Source organism: Stegostoma tigrinum, chromosome 6 (genome assembly GCF_030684315.1).
Source record: "Stegostoma tigrinum isolate sSteTig4 chromosome 6, sSteTig4.hap1, whole genome shotgun sequence".
NCBI lineage: Eukaryota > Metazoa > Chordata > Chondrichthyes > Orectolobiformes > Stegostomatidae > Stegostoma > Stegostoma tigrinum.
The window spans coordinates 67,175,894-67,203,171 of record NC_081359.1 but is presented as its reverse complement, the minus strand read 5'-3'; the positions used below and the strand labels follow the sequence as shown (position 1 = coordinate 67,203,171).

The 27,278-nt window shown below is 41.0% G+C and overlaps 1 protein-coding gene across 2 annotated transcripts in view; it reads right to left on the bottom strand.

Annotated features, from left to right (window-relative positions):
• Positions 1-27,278, bottom strand: part of dync2h1 (dynein cytoplasmic 2 heavy chain 1) — a 541,347-nt gene that overhangs the window by 348,678 nt on the left and 165,391 nt on the right. For both annotated transcript variants that reach the window (XM_059646623.1, XM_059646624.1), the window contains exons 51-53: positions 14,060-14,168; positions 11,883-11,996; positions 2,944-3,086 (exon numbers count right to left, since the gene is read on the bottom strand). In XM_059646623.1, coding sequence (XP_059502606.1) covers positions 2,944-3,086; positions 11,883-11,996; positions 14,060-14,168 — 366 coding nt within the window. The remainder of the gene's footprint in view (positions 1-2,943; positions 3,087-11,882; positions 11,997-14,059; positions 14,169-27,278) is intronic.

Below are 27,278 nucleotides of genomic sequence, written 5' to 3'. Positions count from 1 at the left end.
CTTGGTTTCCCTGATGTAGAGGTGTATGCTAGGCAGCTGTGGGAGTCGGTAGGCTTGAAATGGATATCGGTTTCCAGGTGGATGCCAAAGATGGAGACAGAGAGGTCCAGGAAGGAGAGAGAGATATCAGAGATGGTCCAGGTGAACTTAAGGTTGGGGTGGAGTGGATGAACTGTTCAAGCTCCTCATGGGAGCACGAGGTGGCTCGGATACAGTCATCAACGTAACGGAGGAAGAGGTGGGGGATAGGGCCAGTGTAGCTTTGGAACAGGGATTGTTCCATGTATCCTACAAAGAAGCAGGGATAGCCTGGGCCCTTGTGGGTACCCATGGCCACACCCTTTGTCTATAGGAAGTGGGAGGAGTTGAAAGAAAGTTGTTGAAGGTGAGGACGAGTTCGGCGAAGCGGATGAGGGTGTCAGTGGAGGGGGACTAGTCAGGCCTGTGGGACAGGAAGAAGCAGACAGCCTTTAGGCCATCTGCATGAAGAATGCAGGTGTATAGGGACTGGACGTCCATAGTAAAAATGAGGAGTTGGAGACCAGGGAATTGGAGGTTTTGGAGGAGGTGGAGGGTGTGGGTGGTGTCACGGACATAGGTAGGGAGTTCCTGGACCAAGGAGGGGAAATTGGAGTCGAGATAGGTGGAAATACGTTCGGTGGGGCAGGGGCAAGCAGAGACAATGGGTCGACCAGGGCAGTCAGGTTTGTGGATTTTGGGAAGGAGATAGAAGCAGGCGGTGCAGGGTTGGGGAACAATGAGGTTAGAGGCTGTGGGTGGGAGGTCACCTGAAGTGATGAGGTTGTGGTAGATTTGGGAGATGATGTTCTGGTGGTTGGGGGTGGGGTCACGTTCAAACGGACGGTGGGAGGAGGTGTCAGAGAGCTGGCATCTGCCCTTGGCGATGTAGATGTCAGTGCGCCATACTACAACTGCGTCTCCTGTGTCCGCGGGTTTTGTTGTGAGGTTGGGATTAGAATGGAGGGAGGGGAGGGCTGCACGTTCTGTGGGGGAAGAGGCTGGAGCGGGTGAGAGCAATGGAGAGGTTGAGACGATCAATGTCTCAACGGCAGTTAGAGATGAAGAGGTCGAGGGAGAGTAAGAGGCCTTGGGGTGGTCCAGGAGGAGTGGGTGTGTTGGAGGTGGGAAAAGGGGTCAGTAGAGGGAGGGTTAGGCTCACAGTTAAAGACGTAAGCGCAGAGACAGAGGCGGCGGAAAAACTGCTCAATATCCAAACATGAGTTGTATTTTCGATGTGGGAGTGGAGGGGGACCACGGTGAGTCCTTTACTGAGGACTGATCGTTCGTCTTCAGTAAGGGGGAGGTCTGGGGGGATGGTGCAGACTCAGCAGGGCTGGGTGCTATTGTCTCCTCTGGAGCTGCTGGTTGTGGAGGTGGTGGACGGAGCAATGTCAACATTGGGCAGAGTGACATCAGTAGTGGACGGAGCGGTGTAGGCCGGTAAATCTTGGATGTTGGTGGCAGCGGCATCCTCCATGTCTGTGTTGGCCTTGAAAATGGAGGCGGCGGCATCAGCAGCAGTGTTGATAGCATTGGCCATACCAGAAGTGAATAGACGGGCAGTGGCAGATGCGTTGTCATCCGTGGAAACCATTGGTGCTCCAAAGTTGGCCACATGGCCAATGGTGGCGGGTACATAGTGGGGAAGGTCCTGGGTAGGGTGGCAGGCACCAGTAAGTTTAAAGTACTTTCAGTTTTTAGTGTGTAATAAAGCCGAGTAGAATTGTGAGTCAGGTTGTAGATCTTACAAAGAATAAAAAACAGGAGAGGTCCTTTGCAGGTCTGGGAAGGGGAGGTGCTGAGCTGGGGTTGGCTCAATTGTAGTATCTGGAGATGCTGGCGCATTGCAGCGAGTGTGTATCTCAGGAGTCACAGGAAGAAACACTTCTGTAGGATATCAATGTTCTGAATGTAGCTGTCGTCACAGTTGGGGCCAAATTGGGAAGGCTTAAATGTAGACTGTTGTCCGTTGGGGATGATCCGGTTCCATAGGCAGGTACTCAGAAAGGCAATGTGGCTGTAGTACCTGATTTGCTTTAGGACATTGTCGAGCAGTTTCAGGGCCAAAGAGAGTACAAGAGGGTTGCAGTGGGAGAGGTATACACTGAGGTTTTTCCAGGGGGAGGACGGTAACTTCTTTAAGGTGGGCACTCTTGAAGAGGCTTCCCAGTGGGGTTAAACTTGTTACAGAGATAATAGGAACCGCCAACGCTGGAGAATCTGAGACAACATGGTGTACAGCTGGATGAACCCAGCAGGCCAATCAGCAGAGGAGCAGGAAAGCTGACATTTCGTGTCAGGATCTTACTTTACAATCATTTCACATTTATTTTTCTCTTTCACCACCATTAACAACCCTTTTGTTTTTTGCACTACGCCATCTATCCTCATGCTCCTCCTTTGCCTCTGTCATATTAAAAAAATATTCCAATACCTCCAGTTCTGAAGTTATTCCAGGCTCACATATTGACTGCTTTTCCATATATGCTAGACCGGCTGAGTTAGTCCAGCATTCTCTGGGTTTGTTTATTATTTTCTTTCTTTGCCCAAAGGTGATTATTTGCAGAAGCACAGTTAAATGTCAGAACTATTTTTACCAGAAGTAGTCAAGAAGGCAAGTCCTAAATTCACCTCAGTCAGAATGTGGATTGAGTCCAATGCTGTTGACACTAATCTGACGTACAAAGCAACTGTCTACCCAGCTGACCCAACCAAACCCCAAAGACATCATGCAGAAATGACGACTTTTTTTTTCATGTGGTTTATCTACTCAGCATATGAATCTGAAAAAAGTTCCTAAGTAAATTTTCCTCTGAAGATAGAATCAATTTAAAATCATACATTCAAAAGGAATCTTGAGAGACTAACTACAGCTAGATATTTATAGGAATAATGAGAATAGTACTAAGGTTTTCTACTTACTTTCTTCATGCTGCTATTAGACCAGCCTTCCATCCACTGCACAGAACACTTCTTGTAAAAAGCTGGGTTACTTTCACAGTTAATTGTAAAATTGGAGTTGGTGCAGTCCATAATAAGAACAATGTGCAAGTTCTGCTGAATTCCTATATTAAGAAAAAGTATTTCAGTTTACTTTCAAATAACATTAATAACAACAGAAATATTAGATAGAGTGCTAATCTTTATCCCCTGACACTGCATGTTTAAAAACAAAACTAATAGCTGTTTTTGAGTGCGACAGATTGGATGAGTGGGAGTAGCTATGCAGATTTTATTAAGTTCCCATTTTATTGTCATGACTGCAATAAAACTGAATATCAAGCAGTGTATAACAAGCAGACAATTTGATGTGACCCACTTTACACCATCACCAGCTGTGACAAAACGTCTACCCTAATATGGAGCTTGATACATTGATTTTAATCAACTAAGTTATCACTTCGTAAATTCAGTGCAGAATCAAGACCAAGCATAGTGTTCAGGTAAAGTGGGTTTAAAGAAAGGTGCAATTGTTTCAAAATGCTCCAGTGTAAGTCTGTTCCTAAAATTATACAATAAACTCTGATTTTCATATTTCTATTACAAATTAGTGTAGCCATATTTTGAATGGATATTGTAATGCTGTTACTGTCCCTGACCAGACCACAACGTTTGTATTGCAATCCAGCTAGGAATGGTTTAATATTAAAGTAGGCAAACAGCAAGATCCAGGGGACTAAGTAAGAAAATAAAGTGACAAGACGGTAGAGTTTTGAACAAATTTTAATACCATGTGCAACTAAGTTCTTACACACAGAATCAGGACATGGTAAGAATGGGTCATAGATTATGATCAAACATCTCAAATGCATTAAATGACAAATGCAATCAAGACAGATCCTCCAGATACTAATGACTTGGGATCATCAAATCCCATTAAACTTCAAAACGGATTACAATTCTTCACTTTTACTAATTAGGCTTTATATATCAAGAATGAGAGAGGTCATACATTGCTGGTTTGCTCAGTAAGATAAAGATAAAGTCATCACAGTCCCACCAGATCACAGGGCTGCTCTCTCATTAGGGACAAACAAGTGGTGATGATTTATTCTGAGTGTCATCATACCTCAGGCAAGGGGAGAGGTTGGGATGGAGAGTCCTTCATGGTAACTTTAACTAGTGCAGGAATTGAAGTCATGCAGTTAGGCGTTAATATGCATGCAAACCAGCCATCCAACCAACTGAGCTAACTGACGCCCATGTATAAAAGAAAGATAAATACGGGATTTAAATCACAATGTAAACATGTTTCACTGTAATTTCCTTAAGCGTTGATGCTAAATTCCTGATACAGGTGAACGCACCATAAACTGAGCTTTATGTAAACATTTTTCGCAGTCTCATGCTGATGTTCAATGAAAGACCACCATGTTAAATTAGGAAATAACATGATCTATCAAGCCAGGTTTCATTCTGGAATCTTCTCCTGCAGCAATGACAATTGGGCTCATAACAATATTAACTTAATCCTGAACCCGTTTCAACATTATGGCATCACAATATGGTACCACATAGAAAGTATCCAAATGTTTTATAATAAAATCAATATTTGACGAGTATGTAACTAACCACCGCTGAACTTTGGAAAAGGTAAAACACTTATCATTCACTAACACAAATTAGCAACATTTATGTCCATGTTATTGGAATATTAGGCATATTAAAATTCCATTGTATTTTTAAAATTGCCAAAGTTTACATTTTGTTTTAAAATAGAGTTAATAGGTTTAATAATAAAAGTATAGAATTAGTTGTAGCATTATTGTTGGCTTTGTGTCATAACACATTTCCTTTATTAAATATTGTGGGATAATTCATGGACTGAATTACAATCTGGCAGGTCAACATGTAATCACCTTTTCTATCATCTTCATTGCGGGATTCTATAACCCAAAAAGTGAAGTTGGTTCTCACATGCAGTGCACACAAGTGTTCTGCGAGATATTAATACAGAATTTAAAGGCAGCACTTAGGTTTCTTCATGCTGGTAATGTTAGGGTGGGCTTGAAAATGCATCTTCTGACTCAGAGTTGGAAATACAATCACAAAGCAGAGCATCGCTATTCAAAGATTACTACGTGTCTCCAGGAAAATTTTAAAACAAGGAAGGATCCACTTGATCGACCATTGAATTAATAACGACTTCCAACCTGCAGAAAACAGTGTGCCATAAGTGTGGACAGTTACAATTGTGACACAATTTGACCAACCCTGGAAATCTGAGCTTGTAATCTTCGGAATTTCATTCAACCAGTCTATATTCTTTTTCCACTCTGTGTTAGATCATTCGATTGTCTCAACTGAGTGTGTGCGTGCTAGAGATAGTATGTATATTTAAGGTTTTTGAATGGGCACAATTTAAGCTGCATGATGGTAAATTACAAATTCTCTCTCCGCTCTTGTTAAAGTTAAGTGTGTTACAACAAATGGAGTTACTTTCTGTTAATGACAAAACCTGAAAAAATTGATTTTGTCCTGAATAGCAGTCAGTCAGACAAATTAGTCATTTTGGTGATCTCACTGAGATTTTATACTCTTATAAATTTCAGTGACGCTTGTTGCACATGAAGCATGATTATTGGTATAAACCTTTCAGTTAACTCATGACACTGCAGTGGCAGAGTTAGAATGATTGTATGGAAACAAAGAGACGATGGCAATACTTATCCTTGAGGACCATGGAAAATCACTAATCTTTTTCCAGCACAACTAGCATTTCTGTTGATGTGCCAAACAACACTGACCTGAGCTGCTATTTGGGGCCAGGCTGGTTAGGCAGGTGATGCAGACCCCTTTGCTGGTCCACAGTAAACAGGATAGCCCTCCTCTCCACCACGTCATCCACCATCACCTCCAAGTACTCTTTTCCAGAGTGAGGTGCCAGCTTCCCATTCTGGGACTTGTCTTTTCCCAGAATAGTCTAGCAGCACAGAATGAAGGCCAGTTGCTGGCTGGCAGCATTTGAAGTGGTTTACAGTTGGGTTTAAATATGGTGCCAGCAGCATGAGTATTGCATGGTCATAGCAGCAGTGAGTACTTGCACCTTTGCTGCCACATGACTGTATAAGAAGTGCTCTGCAGCACTCAGATGCATCGATAATGAGGCCAGCAGTGCTTGCATGAGAAAGATTACAGTGAACCATGAAGGGAAACCCTCCAGGAAACTCCCTAAAAAATCACCGCCTAAAAATAGAAAAAGTCAACCTACTATTTTGAAAATCTTTCTGACTATCAAAGTAAAACTGACTTATCGATAGTTGTTGGTTTCATCCTTACATATTTGCTTCAGCAAAAATGGCAGCACTAACAAAAGAGATTCTATTTCTTCATGATGTTCTGGTGAAGAGTCACCAAACTCAAATCATTAACTCGGATTTCTCCAGACCAGCTGAGTTTTGCTTGCAATTTCTGCTTTTGTGTCTATCTCTTTAAATCATTTCTTTTCGATTGCAGAAGGCAAAGTTGACACTGCTGTTTGTTCAAGAAGCTATTTTAAATCCAACTTCTTCAGATTATTTGTTTTGGCATGTCTATTTTCAGTTCAACATGGGCATAACATTGCAGTTCTCTAGGCTTCTGGGACCATTGATGCATTTAAGGAGAATTGCAAGATTACGGCCAATGTCTCTGCAATTTCAACAGTTATTTTCTCTAGTATTCTTGTGTGTATCTCAACCAGTCCTCGTGGCTTATCATCAGCTTAAGTACAGTCAGCATGTATAAGATCATCTCTTTGTCATTTGGTATGCCATCCAGTATATCTCAGTTACCATCATCTTTCATTATGACCTGTGTAACATCATCTTTCCTGACAAAGGCAGGAGCACAGTATTCATCTCCTCAACCATGTCCTCTACTCAAGTCCTCTTTTTCAGTGCAAGGCCTTGATCAGAGTCAATCTGCCTGGTTTAAAATGTAAACAAAGCTTGGCAATTAACTATCAGTCTCTTCTCATATTCACTCTTTGATTTTTTCATGAGGTTTATCACTTTCTGCTCGATTCATTTAGTGTGGTTCTCACTTATATTAATGAACCCTATCCAAAACTGCACCTAACAGCTATCTTTCTCTTTCATTGTACACTCCATCCCTTTCATAATTTAGGTATTTCTGTATTTGTTGACCATTTCTTTCACCCTCATGGGAATGTACCTTGATGGTACGTGAACTGTTTTGTCCTTAAAGGCAACCCATTTTCCTGTTATAGCTTTTCATGCCAATCTTTGATTCCAATTTATCCAGACTTGATTCGTCTCAAAGTTAGTTCTCACATTTTCCCCATTATAACATCATCACTGTTTTATCTCCTGCCATGAGACTATAGTATAGTCGTCTACCTTCCAGTTGTGCCACCTATCAATTACACTATGCACGTGAAGTACAATAGATACTGGAGATCTGACATAAAACAGGAAGTGCTAGAGAAACCCGACAGATCAGGCAGTCTGTATGAAAAGCGAAAAACAGTGTTAATGCTTGTACTTCAACAACATTTGTAAGTGAAACATAGTAGGAACTGCCGATGCTGGAGAATCTGAGATAATACAGTATGAGGCTGGATGAAAACACAGCAGGCCAAGCACCATCAGAGGAGCATGAAACCTTGACATTTCGGGTCAGGACCCTTCTTCAGAAAAAGGGTCTTCTGAAGAAAGGCCCTGACCCAAAATCAAGCTTTCCTGCTCCTCTGATGCTGCTTGGCCTGCTGTATTCATCCAACGTTTGTAAGTGATGGGGTGGAAAATTATGTTTTTTATGCTGTGCATAATAGGGAGGCGGGACAAGAGGAACAGATGGTGAGGATACAGAAAACAAAAGACAAAGGGAATGCTAGTCGGAGAAGAGGAGATATATCAGCGATGGACAGATATTACTAGTTTTAGTGGTAGGTGTTAATAGCAGAAAGTAGACCTGGTAGCAAACCCATGCAAACAAGATATCGCTTGGGTTTGGGATTAGTAAAGGAGGTGCCATCGAAATGGCTTTATTAACTGAGGTCACGAATGCTACCCCACCAAGAGACAACACTTGTAAAACCCAAATCAGTGTTCAATATGAAATGTTATTGGACAACATTTGCTAAAAAGCCCTGAGTGTGTGAAGAATTACATTAACTACTCTGAATTGGTTGTCAGTCAGGCTGACAGAATGGCACACTTGTAGTTACATACACTAAAAGCGACACAGAATTGGACAGTATTTGCTAAATAAGTCAGGATACCTGAAGAATTATACCAAAAATCAATTTAGGTTCGTCAGTCAAGCTCATAGGGTGGCACACCTGTGGTTACTGGATGCTTGTATCATAGTGCACAGGGTCCTATTTGTTTCAGACAGAAAGAACAGTTACACGCAAGTCATCTGTTTCAACTATATAAAATAGGCAACAACTGTCCTCTGGAACATTTTTCAGTGAAAGGCCTTGATCAGAGTCAATGTGCCTGGTTTAAAATGTAAACAATGCTTGGCAGTTAACTGTCAGTCAATGTCTCACTGGTGCATTCACCACAACAATGCCTCCACCAATCAGAGACCACTTGCCAACCAATTAACAGCCTCCTCTCAAACAGTGTAAGCATTAGTTTCTCCCTTAAATTAGTATTCTAACAAATTGCCTTAATGAATACAAGACAGAAAGCTTCAACAAATGTATTTTTTTAAGCAAAACTCAAATTCTGTTCTACAAAATGAAATTTTTTCTATTGAGAGTTTGGAGCTTCTACAGATAAATCCTTAGCCTTGAAACACACTGCAACAGTGTGTGTTTTAAATAAGGAGGTCAGGGAAATTATTTTTTCTGCACGGCCTCATTCTTAGAAGTAGCTTACGTGATTCACAGAGAAGCATTAGGTCAACTTCCACACCAGTAACTGACTTTAAATAATTTACATATTGTCTAAATTAATGGTGAATGAAAAATAGAAATATAAAGCTGTACAAAATATACAATACATGTAAAAGCAGGCATCAATAACTAATTAATTTATGTTTCAGTGTACCAATTCTCACTTTACCTATGTATCCTTTTACTCTCCTATTTACTTATGAGATAATTAAAATGTCAATAGAATGTTAAAACAGGCACTTTTCCATCTAGGTTGTTAAAACAAATTGCCTGATGCTTAAACCCTAAAATTATCTTTCTAAACTGCTTATTACAAATTGCAGAAAAAATGCATGGAAAATGTAGATAGAGACTGAAAATAATATAAACAGGCACGTCGTTCAAAAAGATTAGAATGATTGACATTTAAAATAAAACACAAATCACGAAACACAATGAAAGCACTTGAAATTCAAAAGGAACAGTATAAATATATTGGATATGCTTATTAATTGCTTTTCTTCATTAAAGGGTGGCATGAAAGGAAAATGAGGCAACATGCATAACTTTTTCACAATGCTTGCAGGGGCACCACATTCTAAGATGAGAAGCAGCATGTTTGGTCACATATTGAGGAAGGTTCACAGGTGGGCTAGTGTAGAAATTTGCTCGGTCTAACAGAATAATGGCTTGCCCCTAACCAACTTGCCCTTGTGCCAATTTCCTGAAGGTGTCATCCAGCTATAAATGGTGGTAAACACATGATGCCTCCTTAATCAAATAGTATCAAATCTTTGTCACAAAAGATAATGTCCCCGAATTTTAGAATCCTAAATCCCTTTCACAAACGCAGCATTCCGCGTTTCTACAGGAGCAGGTCTGGGATCCGCCCATAGTTGGTACTTGCAGTTGGCTATTTAACTGATTAGCTGCCTCTACTCAAACAGGATTTTGAAACTACTGCTGTCTGGAACCAAGAATGTGCACATTAGAAAATTAAGACCAGATCTATATGTCTGTTTTGGCTAGCCAGGGTATCCCTTTAGACAGGTGATGTATCCACGTGGATACAGTCCCATGACATGTTGGGGATGGCAGAATAGCATTCTTTGAGAGGGGAAAATCAGCCATATACCCTTTGTGAAAGTACATAAAAGATGCACAAACTCGGCACTGTGAAGACTAATCAAGTCCGTCAGGAAGTGTCAAGATGACAAGTAACAAGACCTGTCAACGTATTTTTATGAATCAGTGTACTCTAGCAAAAGAGTGTAGCCTGCAATATAGAATTTTTATGTAATATAATTCTTCTTTTCCTGTTGTTTGCATGGCTAGATGTGGATGCTGGGTGATTTTGCATGGAATGTGAAGGGGTAGGGGAGGGTGGTACGTGGAAGTAGCTGTCATGGGTGATAAGTGGAGAGGCATAGGAGCGACTGGGTAGTCCGGGGTCCCATGGGATGTGGGCAGAGGGCATAGCATGGAATGGGCAAAGTATGACAGTGTGCAGGAACGAAGGGGAGAATGAGGTTTGGATGAATATTTTGTTTCTAATTACTTTATTTTAGGTATTAGTCACAGTGCTAGAGTACTGAAACAGCCTTCCTCTATAATTACCATCATTCTCAGATTGCACAGACTGACGTAAAACAAAGCCTGTATCCTCACAACTCCTCATCCTTTGCCCACCTCTGCACACCTAATGCAAAAATGATAATTGGGTCCGAAGTCAGGCTACTGAATACCAGTTGTCCACTTCAGACAAAATCACTGCTGGTGACTCTGTGTAGAACTGCAGCCCATGTTTAAATGTCACATCACATTGTTCTCCCCATCCCAAATCTAAACTCTTCTCAGCAGATTCAACATTTCTCTTGCTGATGGAATTTTACACGTACGCTCATACACATATAATAATTTTAAAATTTTCTGAAGAACCACATCCTTTTTTCATCTGGAAAGGAATAATTTACTGGTCATCCCCATATCCCATGGGGACCTGAAGAGTTAGCCACACAGAGTGGAATAATCTATTTCCTTTGAAGAGGTTCTGATGCTGGAGCCAACAGCAGGTTACAATGCCACTGATGATGCTGGGCACAGGTCTGTATGATATTGCTTGAGACAGTCAATCGAAAGTCAGTTCTGAGGAGTTCTATCCAATTTTGGAAACCAGGCAGAATTGGCACATGAGTGGCACATGGGCAAAGCCTACAGTGCAGCCTCAACAGGAGAGGTTAGCGTTACTGTGGCAGGAAGAGAATGAGGACCTTTTAAGATGGACTGTGAACGATGTTAGAGGAAGTAGTTGATGGTGGTTGCAACAAATAAAGGAGTTCTCGCCGACTCCTGATATGTAATTTGGATGTCATCTCCAGTGACCCCCCCAGGTCTTTGCTGCTGCATGGGTCAATCTGACACAGGTAAGATCCCAGCAGCCTTCCCATTCAGGTCACATTAAATGTAATCAGAGATAGTAGGAACTACAGATGCTGGAGAATCAAGCAGCATCACCCAGGAGCAGGAAGGCTAATGTTTGGGGCCTAGACCTTTCTTCAGAAGAAGTATTCAGGCCCGAAATGTCAACCTTCCTCCTCCTCTGATGCTGTTTGGCCTGCTGTGTTCATCCAGCTCTACACCTTGTTACATTAAATATAATCATTGGTTACTGGCCATTCCAAGATGCAGGTCTGCCTAAAGGCAGGATCAAACCAGTATGAAAATCAATGATGCCCTTCTCGTCCTCCCTCAGAGTTCTGCCACTAACTCCATGTTCATGGGGTATGTTAGTTTCAGTGCATCATGTGGAACCAATGTTCACAGACTAGACCAGGAACATTCTCTGAAGGATATTAGCTTCTGCTTGCTTTTTATGATATACTTTTTGTGGATGATTGCACATAAATAACCGGATTTATCAAGTTCAATTTAAAAGCTGTCATGGTGGACTTTGAACATGAGCTTCCAGTCAATTAACATATCATACCCTGTTGTACCACAAAAAGAAAAAAAAATTGATTTAAATTTTACTCACTGTATGCAAAATAATTAAAGATTGGTCCAGTGAATCCATCTTGTGAAGCCTGATCTTTTAAAGGTGATAGAATTGGTTCCAGTTCTTCTGGTGTATATAGTCCAGGCACTTCACCTGACGATAAAATGGCATAAAACCACAGTTAAATCCCTGTTTTATCGTGAATGGCTAAGCGTGAAAGACAAAAATAAATAGAATACATCCATAATGTGCTAACTTTTTAAAAAAATACAAACTGATAGAGATTATGGTGCTAAGCGTTCTTAACTGAACAAATAATGTTGACTTTATTTCATGAACTCCTAATGTTCTCCAAAGTAGACGTCTTAAAATAACAAGATAACAAAGTGTGAAGCTGGATGAACACAGCTGGCCAAACAGCATCTTAGGAGCACAAAAGCTGACGTTTCAGGCCTAGACCCTTCATCAGAGAGCCTCATCCTGAGATGTTGCTTGGCCTGCTGTGTTCATCCATCTTCACACTTTGTTATCTTGGATTCTCCAGCTTGTGCAGTTCCCATTATCTCTGGTCTTAACATAACATCTGTTTTTGGAAGAAAAACAAGAAATCAGACAGCAAAAAGAGCAAGATTACCACTCACAAGGAATAACAGTTAAATGTTGAATCAATCTTATGTTTAAGAACTTCAATTATGTTACATTTAAAGGTAAATAACAAGCTCTATGATCTTCTAAAGATGGATAATATGCATATCAGGGCTAGCTGGGTCAGTATAATGTTCCAGCAATTAATTTTATTTTTTTCTTCCCTGAGCACAGAAACTATTTGAATGAAAAACGGAGTGAGGAGAATTTATACTTGAGTGTCAGCATTGGGCCAGTGGTAAAAGTTATTTCTCTGAAGTAGGTTTTCTCTTAAAGTCCAATTCCACAGACTGTTTAAAAGACATTTGGATAAGTTAATGAATAGGAAAGGATTGGAGGGATATGGGCCAGGCACAGACAGGTGGGACTAGTTTAGTTTGGGAACATGGTCAGTGTGGACAGGTAGGTCCAAAGGGTCTGTTTCCATGCTGTATGAGCCTATGAAGCACCTGAGCTAGGCTGGCATTACAGCATAATAATAAAGCAGTACTGCATTCTATCAGAGGTCATGTCTTTCAGGCAGGCAGTAAACCAATGGATGTAAACAGACATGTTGAAAGCAATATGTTGAGCAGCACAAAGTGTTGAAGGTTAATAACCGAAACTTGTGCATCCTGGAATCTTTCCGAGATGAACAAGAGATTTGTAAAGTGCCAGTAGAAGGATATAGGCTTTTGTTCTACATTTATTGTCTCCTTGTTATACATGATGTTTACATACATCTGTTCCCTATGTTCTGGAATGGTCCCAGCAGACTGAAAATGAGAAAACATGCCACTGTTATGCCAGAAAGAACAGACAGGATAAGTGGGAACTACATGCTCACTGGTCTGAAATCACTTTCCAGGATGGTGATGAAATCTATTGCTAAGGAATTCTTGACAACGCACTTTAACAAAGCAGATAAACTCAATATGGTTTTATGAAAGGGAAATCCTGTTTGAAAAGTTAAAGAATTTTCAGGATATACCTAAGAGTGCAGATAAAAGGGAACTACTGCATGCATTATAACTGAATTTCTAAAGGCATTCAATAAGGTGCCACACAAAGCTTAACTGGCAAAATAAGGACACAGAGCTCAGATAATATATTAGCATGGATAGAGGATTGTTTAATGGACAAAATGCAGGGAGCAGCATAAATATGGTATTCTCTATTTGGCAGGCTGTAACAAGTACAGAGTCTCAAGTATCAATGCTGATTCTCAGCTATTTGCATTCTATTTTCAAGACTTAAACAATGACACTGACAGTAAAATACAGTAAAATATAAAGTTTGCTGACCATACAAATCTAATGGGAATGTAAGTTGAGAAGGATACAGAAAACAAATAGATTTAGACAGGTTAACTCAATTGACATCAAATAGCAAATTGAATGTGATGTGTATAAATGTGAGGTCATTCATTTTGGTGGTGAAATTAGAAAGGCAATTTTTTTATAGGCAAGAAATTTGTAAAAGTTGATGCTCAGAGAGACTTTAGTGTGCTCATACATGCAGATATGCAAACATTTAAAAAGGTACATGGCATATTGGCCTTTACTGAAAGCTGACTGGACTTAGATACAGACCAGAAGAAAGGAGACTGTTCACCATCTCAAGGAATCTAGCATTGACAAATTGGTAATCCTCCAGGAGCAACACAATCTGATGTCCATCAAGGCCTGCAAGTTGCATCACCTAAAAGATAAAACTAAATCGTGAACAATGTAACATGGAAATTCATACCTAAGAATGCACAGTACAAATTCCAAAAGGCCAAGTTCGAGAAAACCTACTGTGAATAGAGGCTGACACCATTGCTAAAGCTATTCGGAAATGGCTGCGTTCTGCCAAATCAAGATAATAGAGTGGCTAATTAATAATAATATTAAGAGGATGCAGCATGCATGATTTTTTTGAGAATTCATCTCACAAGACTATGGCCAGAGAATACCAGACCTATTTCTTTATTTAAAAGAAAAAGAATCACCAGGAGGACAGGGTGAATAAGTTGTTTTCTCATAATAAATTAATAATAAAAAAATTGAAAGAACCACGGATGCTGGCGATCAGAAACAAAATCAGAAATTGCTGGAAAAATCCAGCAGGTCTGGCAGCAATCTGTGGACACAAATCAGAGTTAATGTTTCCAGTCCAGTGACCCTTCTTCAGACCAGGAATTAATAATTTTGTCATTCATTAAAGAATCCTGGTTGGTAGCAAGACTGAATGTTTTTGAATGTGGCACCAATTAAGTGTGCTGCTTTGTCCTGAATGGAGTCAAGTTTCTAGAGTGTTGTTGGTGCCACACACATCCAGGTGAGTGGGGATTATTCAATCAATCTTCTGACTTGTGCCTTGTAGACAATGGACAAGCTCTGGAGAGTCAAGAGTTGAATTACTCACTGCAGGATTCCTAGCCACTTATCTACTCTCATTGCCATAGTATCTTTCACAACATTCATAAAACACAGTTTTTGTCCTCCCTAGCTAAGCCTGCCCAGACTAAGCTTGGAGAAGATCTCCTTTTGGAGACTGGTATCTGAAATACGTGACCAACCCAACAATGCTGATAGTAGATGATCATAGCTTTGGAGTTTGTGATGCCAGCATGTGCAAGGATACTGATGTTAACGCACCTGTCCTCCTACTTACTATTTCAGATCTTCCACAGTGAGCTTTGATGGGATGACTCCAATATTTTGAGGTGTCTCTTGTACATTATCCATGTTTCAGCTGTGTACTGTAAGATAGCGATCTTGACATGGTAGACCATGTGATAACAAGGCGTAGAGCTGGATGAACACAGCAGGCCAAGCAGCATCACAGGAGCAGGAAAGCTGGCGTTTCGGGCCTAGACCTTCTTCAGAACTTTTCCACTCCCATGATGCTGCTTGGCCTGATGTGCTCATCCAGCTCTACATCTTGTTATCTCAGATTCTCTAGCATCTGCAGTTTCTACTATCTCTGAAACAATGGTAGACCATGTATTTGTTTTCAGATTTGAAATTACAATCTTCACTCAGTTCTTCAGATGGTTAAAGACTGCACCAGCAGATTTCAGGAAATGTTGGATTTCTTTATCCACATCACTCTTCTGTCAAAGACAACTCCTAATGTACTGGGAGATAGCAAAAACTGCCGATGCTGGAGTCAGAGATAACACAGTGTGGACCTGGAGGATTACAGCGGGCCAGGCAGCTTCAGAGGAACACGAAATTTGATGTTTCAAGTCAGGGCACTTCTTCAGCAATTTCTGAAGAAGGGTCCCAATCCGAAACATCAACTTTCCTGCTCCTCTAATGCTGCTTGGCCTGCTGTGCTCCTCCACCTCCACATTGTGTTATCCTAAGGTATATGAATGTTCTACACTTTCTAGGAACGCATCATAAATCTTAATCAACAAGGCGTATTACTTGTGCATTTTGATGGCTTTTCATTTTCTGAATGTTGAGTGTAAGCTCCGTGTTCTCAAATATGGCTGTACATACATCATCAATTCTCTAAAGTTGCATTTCCAATTCAGCACTCATTGAAGCTCACTGAATTCAGGGTGGTTTTAGTTTAGTTTCAGTTCTGAAGGGTCACTGGACCTGAAATGTTGACTCTGTTTTTTCTCCACAGATGCTGCCAGATCTGTTGAATTTTCCCAGCTACTTCTGTTTATGCCTCTGGTTTTAGTTTTTGACTGGAATCATCTGAGATATAATGTCCATTCAATAATGAAGCTGAACATCAGCAGGCAGAGCATGGCAGCAAAAAAGGTTGCAAGCAAGATTTAGGGCAAGAGTTACGGGTATAATTTATTTGGGGAAAGCATATACTTGCAAAGGATGTAGCCATTTCATGGCCTGGATTTTGGGGTAATAGGTATGTTGAGGCTATATGTACATCTTCCAATAATGGAGTAAATCTGACTACAATTCTTGGGATATGCGTGAGCAGAGAAATCAGAAGAGTGTGTCTCATTTATTCTGCCTCTCCAGAAGCTTTGCTATACTGATGACTCTCCATTAATCTCAGTATTACAAACACAAAAGTATGACATTGGTGTGCTTGCCCATTAGTTTACCGATTAAACACACCCACAAGGTTTTGTTTCATCCATTCAGAGGCAAATAAACTTTATGATAAATGTAACGGTTGCAATTTAAAGTCACTGTACTGAAAATTGGTAAGTGTACAACTTCATTCCTTAAGGTTTTAATTATTGAAGGGCATTTTTCAAACAGTTCAAAATTAACAAAAATATATATTTTATGTTTGCGTCTTGTCTCTTTCAGAATATAGTTTTACTTTAAATAAAGCATTCATATTTATATTCTGATTAAAACACTGTATGTGACAAACAGGATCCTTCAATCTGACTGTTTGAAAATTTCTGTTCCTTTCCTTGCTTCTGTATTATCTGGAGAGAATGTTGCACTGTAAAGGATCTCCAGTAACTGCATGTTAACACCTAGAATCCCAGAGGTTTGCAGGCAGTTGTAAGTCAATTGAACATGAGCATTCCAAGATAATAAAATGTGAGGCTGGATGAACACAGCAGGCCAAGCAGCATCTCAGGAGCACAAAAATTTGTGCTCCTGAGATGCTGCTTGGCCTGCTGTGTTCATCCAGCCTCACATTTTATTATCTTGGAATTCTCCAGCATCTGCAGTTCCCATTATCTCTGAACATGAGCATTGTTTCTTTGTCACTGACTATACATTCGAGGACATTCTCTTAACTGGCTCCTCATTTCAGTCCCTGTCATTCCACTACCACAATTCATTACTGTTTTAGCATTTTGCAAAAGTTATGCAAATAGCTTCCAGCAGTCTGAATAAAAATGATAGATCTGAAATTATAGGATCTTTTCTGTTGTTATAGAAGCATTAATGTATTTAAAATAAACTAGTTTGCAGAAATCACACATGTAGGTAATTCAGAAAAATGTTTTAATCATGCATACACTGGAATCTCATTAGGGAACTGTATTAATGACAGTTTATGTTAATCATTTCTTTTCAAAGCCTTTAGTAGATTATTTCTGAAATATTGGAGTTTCAGAAGTTACACTACTCATGTATGATGCTAGCTCAAGAAAGTTAGAAGCAAAACAGAAACAGCAATGCAAATCATTTTCACAATTACATCATAATGTCACAGGACTTAGAAATGTGTTCATCTAACAATTTTTCAAAGCAGAGCCAAACACTGATTTTATTTTTTTTTCATTATTACAATAGTGTATTGCTTTTTTAATTTCAACTTTGGACTTTCTTATTTTTCAGCTCCAACAGTACCTGCAATGAATACAGAAGGTATGTGCTCATGCATGTCTTAAAATCTCATGCAATTCTCACTATTGTTATGGCAACCACCATACTTGCAAGTTAATCCATAGCATCTGTCAGAATTAGCTATTTAATTATTCATGGTGAGACATTAATTGAGACTGAGTGGTAAAAAGGTGATGCAAGAAATATCACCAGCAGGGTCAATTAATGGACTCTTGGAAAACTATTATATTTAATTTTTAGTTTCTCTTAGAAATAGATAGATAAATACAACAGCAAGATAAATGGTTTCTGCAAGTGTTACTGGGAGTAATTATTTGTTGTCCATTTGTTTAGTATATGACTTTTTATCTTAAAGGCTTAGAAATATACAAAACTTCAGTTTAATATTTCCTTTCCTTCTATGCATTCCAACGCTGTTGAGTGAATTCAAATAAACCTCTTGGCAAAATATCTGCATTGACACAATTCATGAAAATGCTCTTTGAAGGGCCTGCCATCATGAAACCTTCTTCTTTGGCCATCTATGTCCACTCAGGGCCTGGTCATAGCCATTTTCTAGTTTAAGCCCACATTTCACAACCGACAGATCATCATCGTGTCAGACACCATGAATACTATGCTCAACCTGGTCATCACCTACTCCTCCAATCCTCAATTTCCTATCTGTCTTGCACCCCTTGACGAACCCACATTGACTGAAACCCCACAGGTTCCACTCACCACCCTGAAATGAGAATCCAACTTTATTCCTTCATCACTCTACCCACCACAAGTCCATTTCTACAATTTGGTCATTCACATTGTTATGACATACAATCCCACCATCAAAGCTACAATGATGGTGACTACTTACCAGCATCCTGCATGCTTCCTTGCACCAGCTTCCCGCAGGAATATCGAATTATCCCCTCTTCACTGCCCTTGTACCCTCTGCATCCCAAGCTGATGCTCATTATTCCCAGTGTCAAGGCCCCTCAAGTCCCTATCATAACAATATCCAATGATACCTATCCATGACATTTATTCTGTTAATCCCCAGGACTGACCATGTTCCAGCCCCTGGGTGACTTGGATGGAAAGCCCTAAGTGATGACAGACAAATGCATGATTACTCTCCACACAATCCATGACTTCCTTGACTACTTGCACCATACCTGCAGGACCATGGCTCACAATTTGACTTCAGAATAACTTATCACAGCAGATTTCTAGACTGTAAACAAAGTAACAAGCAAAAGTGCTTAAAAACATTATTTTAAATTTTAGACGTTCCCATAAAGCTTTGAAATATTGATTATAGTTTGTCAAGTAATGGACGCATCTAACACTTTCTTTTCGGGGCCAAGAAACCTTGACACTTAGTCTTCCTCTTAACTGAGGCCTCTTTGCCAGACTTCTGCTCACTTCACTGGTCTTGTTCTCTACCTGCTCTGTTTATAACATCCTAAGTAGATTAAATTCCTACCCAATATTCTCCTATGAAAACTATATTGCCAAATGAAAGTTAAACTTTATCTGTGGCTTTCTTGCCCATTAACTTAACTTATCTTTGGCAGTCCTTTGAGCCTTCCACAGATTTCAAACCCCTGCAGCTAATTCCATTCCCCTCCCTAATTATTGCCTCAAAATAAATCAGACTCTTCACATGCTAATGATCTTGAGCTGAACTCGAGACTTCAATGTTTCTATCTCAAATTAAGACTGCATAATCCCATCTACCTGACACAGACTACAGTCCTCCTTTGCTGATGGACTTGTACATGTCTCCATTACCACCAGGCCTACATTCCATCCTTTTTTCCTCAAACTCTGAAGTATAACAATCTTTCGAATGTATCAATATTGCTTGCTCTAATTCCAGTGTCACTCATCTCCGCATTTCAAGTAAGTTAAGTGCAAAATCCTAATTCTTATCTCCAAGTATCTGTGGGCTTGCTACAGCCAACATCTGCAATCTTCCTCCGTTAATGAATACAATACTTCTTTGATACGGTCACTTTCAGAGGTATTAGTGGGGAAACAGCTGGCAAGCAGGGAGCTGGGGCCTGCTGGTCAGAATCAGGAGTAAAATTCAAAGTTTTAGGATTAGAAATGGATGATTATGTCAGTTTACTTCCCTCTAAAACACTCAAGAATCTTTATGTAACAAAACACCTCAAGGCATTTCACAGCAATATTATGAAATAAAGCAGGATGCCAAACCACATGCAAAGCAATGAGGTCAGATGACTAAAAGTTTAGCTATTGAGCTAAGCTTTATGAAATATGTTAAAGGCAGAAAGCCAGGAGTAGAAGTTGAGCAGACAAAGGAGGGAATTACAGACCTTAGGACCTAGGTAACTGAAGGAACAGCCACAAATGTTCAGCAATTACAAGAGGCCAAAATTAGAGAAAGACAGGTTATGGAGTAAGAAGAGACCACAGACATAGGAGAATTGAGGCTGTGGAGGAATTTTAGAACAAGAATAATGACATTAAAATCAGTCATTGCTCAAACAGGCCCCAGTGTAGATCAGTGAGTACAGGACAGTTTGGGAATTGCTGCAAGTTACAGCATGGGCAGTAACATTTTGATTAGCAACAAGCTCTCACGAGTGAACAGAACCTCTGACACTCCTGTTCATATCTGTTGGCCAAGGCTCCCTGATTGAATCAGCTTATCAGCCCCAATCAGGGAACACATTCAATGCAAACTACCTGACACCCTGCCCCCTCCAAGTCCAGGGACATAGGCCTGTTCTTTTTCTTGTCACTGCACGTGGGGTATTTTCACACTGGGTCCAGTTCCTCCGACTCAGCCTCGGATATGAGTGGTATGTTACCATACTGTAGCCTGCCTCTTGTGCCCAGAGCATCTCAGAAGAAATTTATCTTCTTCCTTGGATGTCAAGGCTGCGACATCCACCATTTCCATCTCAGACCCTGAGGTTTCTCTAGCACCATACGAAGGGGAAGAACCCACTGGTTCTGACAGTCTTTCCAGCTGTTCTGAGGGGTTGTGTGTGTTTTGCTCCTGCCCCGTTTGAGAGAGTTTGCAGCTTTCATGTGGTCCAGGTACTTGTTCAGTATCGCTTCTCCTACCCAAACTTCGTATGACATTGGACTTCATCTCGCATCTTACCCATGCAGGGCCATTTCCATGGTTTTGGCACTAAATTTCATCCCCTGAAATAAACTGCCGCTCTCACTTACATTCAGCATTGGTGTCTCTGCTGTTTCACCCTGTCCCTCCAGGTCTGGGAATATCAGTTTTAAACCTGATGGAGTCTTCTCTCCATTAGTGACTCTGCCAGTACAACCCTTGTAGTTGCGTGAGGAATTGCCCGATAAACAAATAAGAACTACAACAGTTTGGTATCAAGTGAAGTTATAGGCTGTTTCCTAAAACCTGCCTTCAAAGTTTGGGCTGTTCTTTCCGCAAGACCACTGGACGATGAATAGTATGGAGCTGTCCTTATATGCCGAATGCCATTTGACTTTAGGAAATACTCAAATTCCCTGCTGATAAATGATAGCCTGTTACCTGCAATCAACATTTCCAGGAGCCCGTGTTTTGCAAAAGATGCCCACTGCCAATCATCATCCCCATGTTTGACATATGAACACTTTGCATATCCAACCAGTGAGTGGGCATCAACATTGTCTAAGAATGTTCAGCCTGTAAAAGGGCTGTCAATGTGTAACTCAGTTCAGGGTTTACTCGGCCTTTCCAATGAATGTGGGAAGTTGCTGGTGGTAACTTTTATCCTTGCTGGCACTGTGGGCACTGCTCCACCAATGCAAATATGCCAGCATCCAATCCTGGTCACCAGACATAACTTCTCTCCAACATCTTCATTTTGGACATCCCTGGATGAACCTGTTGGAGTTCAGCTAGTATCCAGCAGCAAACTTTGCTGGGACAATCATTCTTGCTTCCCATTATAATACGCCGTCCTCTGCAGTGATCTGGTCTTGTCAGGTTCTAAAGGGTTTCAATTCTGGTTGTGATGGCTCTTTTGCTTCCCCCATCACCACCAGCTGTTTTTGTTTTGCCAGATTGGATCTTTTTGCATCCACAGTCTAATATTGTCAGTTGTGACCGGAAGGGTGTCCAGAAAGTTTGCAACCAGAACATGCTGTTCCAATGGCAGCACCACCAGTGGAGTATCTGCCAGCAAAGGCATCCACATTTGCTACTTGCCCTCCCAGACAGTGTTGTGATTGAATGCACTTAGTACTAAAGTCCACTGCTGAATTCGACTAGAAGCTATGAGCAGCACAAACTTGTTCTCTTTGAGTAGCCCTGGTAGGGGTTTGTAGTCTATTACTATTACAAATTTACTTCCATAAAAGGTATTGGTGGAACTTTCTCACATCAAAGATTCTTCTCTACCTGGGCATATTTGCACTCTGCATTAGCCAAAGTCCAGGAATCATAAGCTATCAGGCATTCTTCTCCATTGGGCCATCTATGAGTCAAGACTACCCCAATACTATATGGGGAGGCATGTCACATCAGCACAATATTTCAATTGGGACCACAGTAAGCCAACACCTTAGACGATGATAGCTGTGTCTCCACTGCTCTAAAGGCTACATCTTGGCTACAAGACCATTTCCAAACTTGCCCCTTTTTCAATAGCAGGTGCAAGGGTGCCAAAGTTGGAGGTCAGGTTACATCTGAACTTTCCATACTAAGTGACCAATTCAAGGAAAGACTTTAGCTCCAGTACAAATGGTGAGCTAGGGTACCATTGCTTGCCCTCACTTTATCTTCCAAGGGATGTAAACCAGTCTTGTCGACTCTGTAGCCCATGTAGATCACTGGTGGTGTATGGACACAAACCTTTGCCTTCTAAGAAATAAGTCTGCCTTCAAGAAACATCTAAGGACCATGTTCAAGTTCTCTAAGTGTTCTTTATTGATCTTCCCTACTTTTAGCACATCTTCCAGATAAATGGTGACTTGGGGTAGACCTTGTAAAATGCTCTTGATCATCTGCTGAAAAATGGCACAGGCTAATATGACCCCAAAAGGCAGTCTCATATATTGGTACAAACCCTTGTGGGTATTAACTGTAACATGATTCTGGGAATCTTCATCTAGCCACAACTGAAGGTAAGCAAGGCTCATATCCAGTGACACAAAGGACAGCACCCCTGCCAGTTCTGCGTATAAATCCTCTGTATGAGGGATCAGGTATTCATCCAGCCGTCAGAAGCGGTTTACCGTTTGCTTAAAATCCTGACAAAGGCATGCTGACCCATCAGGCTTCCCAGTCAGTGCAATCAGCGCTGCCCATTCTGTAAACTGGACTAGTTTGCTGATTCCTTCACTTTTCAGCCTCCTCTTTCTGCCTCTACTTTTGCCCGTAAGTCAAATGGCATTGAGCGGGCCTTGCAGAACCTTCCTAGTCAATGTGCATGGTGGTCTTGGCTCCTTTGATAGTGTCCAGACCTTCCTGAAAATCTTTTAGGTATTTAATTAGGACTTCACTCAGGCAGCCATTTTCTCATTTGAAAATGTTGAGCCAATAAGGTGAATTTTTCTCAACCAATTTCACCCCAGCAAGCTTGGGCCCGAGCCTTTTACTACAATGAGTGGTAACAAACTAGCTGCTTCATAAACCAGTCCAGAACTGAAGTTGTACCCTTAATCTGTAAAATTTCCCCGGTATACTTTTTCAATCTAGCCGAGGTCTTAGGCAAACTTGAGAAGTGGAGTCCAGACCAAATATTTGTAAAGACTGGCAATCACTGATATAGCTGCACCGATACCAACCTCCTTTACAACTGGTGGCCATTTAACCAGACATTTCTTTTGCTTGGTTCTGATTTGGATGATGCTAAACAAAACCATGTCTGCTCTTTACCGGGATGGTATCCAGCTTGATTTGTCACATAAGTAACAGCACATACTTCAGTGGTGTCTTGATCACTATACAACACCTGTAGTGTCCAATCAAGACAGCCATCAAACCAGATTTTCAGTCTGTATACAATATATGGGGCAAATAAAATGCAAAATCTGAGGTTCAGAATTATTCAGTCTTTGCAATTTCTAATGTATTTAAGAGGCAATTTACGGTGGTTTCAAACCTCAAAGCAATCAGTGAAAAACTGCAAACAGAATTAATAGAAATTTTGCATACAGTGTGCCATTACCCACGTTTATAGGTAAGCTCAGAACACATTTTGTCTTTTTTTTAAGCAGCTAGTTTATTAAGTAGTGTTATGGAATTGGTCAAAGATGTAAACATTTTTAAACTAACAAGTCCAATGAGGACATGTATGTGGCCACCATGACCACTGACAACACTGCAAAAAGGAATTAATAAATGTACAAATGTTTGCCATCATTTTCAAAATGAGAAAAGGGAAAAGATTGTTCTTAGATGATTTTAAAGCTATACAGGAATGAAAATTTGAATTTGTTTTAAAACATTTGTGTAATTTACAAGTAGGAATGTTTGAAAAAGCATTCTAAGACTGAATATTTTGGCTCAGATATACTGGAGTTCATGGAGTGATACAAATGTGTCTGGTTGCACAAGATACATCTCTATTTAATTGACTATTTAAAGTGAAATTTATCTTCGTATTTGAATTATCATTTGAATGTTATTACATGTGTAATTTGTGTTGTTTCTGATTTGTTAAAATAAAAACTACAAAAAAAGGCAATTTTGTTGCTAATTTCTGAGGTCAATCATTGAGGTTGTTCGATAAAATTATTATTTTCGTTTACAGTTTTCTCACAGGGATCATAACAAAACTAAATGAACAAAAGCACAAATAAATGTCAAGCCATTAAATGATTAACAAAGTGAAAGTGTTTTTTTCTCAAGTGAAACAACATTACTGCTGTTATAAAAACCAAAGATAAAAGATCGAAGGATGGAATATCATACAATTAATGCCAGTCACTTCATCATCAATATCAGACATAATAAGAAGTCAACACTGGTCTAATTTTGAGCCTATCCAACAGACTGAATTGAAAGCAAGGTTAAAATTAAAGTTCAATCTCTGTTTTCTATATTATAAAGAACAGTGTTATTGTTGTTCCATTGAGTGCAGTGACAATGATTTTGTAGTGATTGGAATGAGGTGGCCAGGTGGATCTCATTGAGTATGATTTCCCCAACTTGCCCAGGCTAACTGCCTCAATCAGGGTGTCCTGGCTCACAGATATAAATGGGAGCTTCAGAGGTTCTGTTTGCTCTCAGAGCTGGCTTCGAGGAAACTAGCCCAGTGTCTTATTCAAGATAACAAAGTGTGAAGCTGGATGAACACAGCAGGCCACGCAGCATCTCAGGAGCTCCCAATAAATCAGTGTCTTATACAATGCATGCTTAAATAAAGGGTGACTTGGTGACAGGATATTGGCCTCCATGAAGATATTTCAGTGGCAACAAGAGAAAACAGTAAGCTCCTGAAGAAAATATTGTCTTTGAGTTGGAGTAAGGATTTCTAGCATCATGCCTTTATTTGTCAAGCTTGGCTCGTTCAATCATACCATTGAAGATTGGGTTCAGTATGTGAAAAGAATGTGTTTCTTCTTCTGAGCAAATGACATTGGGGCAAATAAAAAGCAATGATTAATTCTTCTGACTGCTTGCAGACAAGCAGCATTTCCAGTTATTTGGGCTTAACTTTCCCTGAGGCACCAGATGTTGAAACCTTTCAAGACTTGACCAAATTAATTAAAGACTATTACGATCCCAAGTCTCCTCTAATTCTAAGATGCTATCGGTTTTTCTCAACAGCTTGAGAACCAGGGGAATCCGTATTGAGATTCTTGACAAGTTTAAGACGAATGGCAGAGGTATATGGTTTTGGGTTAACCTTGAACGAGATGCTGAGACACTGTTTGGTATGTGGGATTAATGATGTAACCATGCAAAAGACCATACTAGCTGAAGCCCAAGCGGTCTTTAAACAGGCACCACAACAGCTTTATTATTGGAAAATACACCAAGTGGAACATGAAAGCTGCAGTGTATCCCATTGGAAGTGGACACCCTCACCTGAGCTTAGGGAACACCACTTGAGAGAGGACAATTGTATTGTCTTATGCAGGACATATCCTGAACAGAGGAACTCTTGGCAAGCCCACAGCAAAACGCCAAAACACCACCGAGCCTCAGCCAATTGGCTAAAATGTTCTTCAGGATCCAGGCTGGCAAAGCCGTTGCAGTTGCCGTCAGGGTGCAGACTCAAGACAGCAAAGGAGTTTGACAAGGCCTAACTTGAGTAAGAGAACTCACAGGCCTGAATCCAGGAGAGCGCACACCCTGGAATGTCCACCTGCAGGTGGTTTGGAACAGTTATCACCTCTTAAGTTTGCACAAAATCTTGGCCAGATTGAGAACGTGTAACTGTAAACTATTACAGATTAAGGGCGCAATTTCGATTCCAGTCTATACGAGAAGCAGTTGGTACAGTTTCCACTGAACTAACTCCACAGAGGCCAGTATGCCTGTCACCAAATCACTCTTTATTACATGTGCACAGTCCAAGGACTCTGACCAGCCAGCTCAGAGCTAGTCCCTACAGCGTGGCACCTATGTCAGACTTCAGTTCCTTGACACCATTATCCCCTCCAGATTGATCTCAAAACTGCATGACTCTGGTCTCAGCTCTACCCTCTGCAACTGGATTCTCAGCTTTCTGACCCACAAGCCACAATCTATGAAGATGGGTAACTGCACCTTCCCCACAATAACACACAACACTGGAGACCCCAGGATGCATCCTCAGTCCCCTACTGTACTCCTGTTACACCCACGACTGTGTTGCCAAATTCCAAATGAACATTATCTACAAGTTAATAAAATGTGAGGCTGGATGAACACAGCAGGCCAAGCAGCATCTCAGGAGCACAAAAGCTGACGTTTCGGGCCTAGACCCTTCATCAGAGAGGGGGATGGGGTGAGGGTTCTGGAATAAATAGGGAGAGGGGGGAGGTGGACCGAAGATGGAGAAAAGAAGATAGGTGGAGAGGAGAGTATAGGTGGGGAGGTAGGGAGGGGATAGGTCAGTCCAGGGAAGACGGACAGGTCAAGGAGGTGGGATGACGTTAGTAGGTAGGAGATGGAGGTGCGGCTTGGGGTGGGAGGAAGGGATGGGTGAGAGGAAGAACCGGTTAGGGAGGCAGAGACAGGTTGGACTAGTTTTGGGATTCAGTGGGTGGAGGGGAAGAGCTGGGCTGGTTGTGTGGTGCAGTGGGGGGAGGAGACGAACTGGGCTGGTTTTGGGATGCGGTGGGGGAAGGGGAGATTTTGAAGCTGGTGAAGTCCACATTGATACCATTGGGCTGCAGGGTTCCCAAGCGGAATATGAGTTGCTGTTCCTGCAACCTTTGGGTGGCATCATTGTGGCACTGCAGGAGGCCCATGATGGACATGTCATCTAAAGAATGGGAGGGGGAGTGGAAATGGTTTGCAACTGAGAGGTGCAGTTGTTTATTGCGAACCGAGCGGAGGTGTTCTGCAAAGCGGTCCCCAAGCCTCCGCTTGGTTTCGCCAATGTAGAGGAAG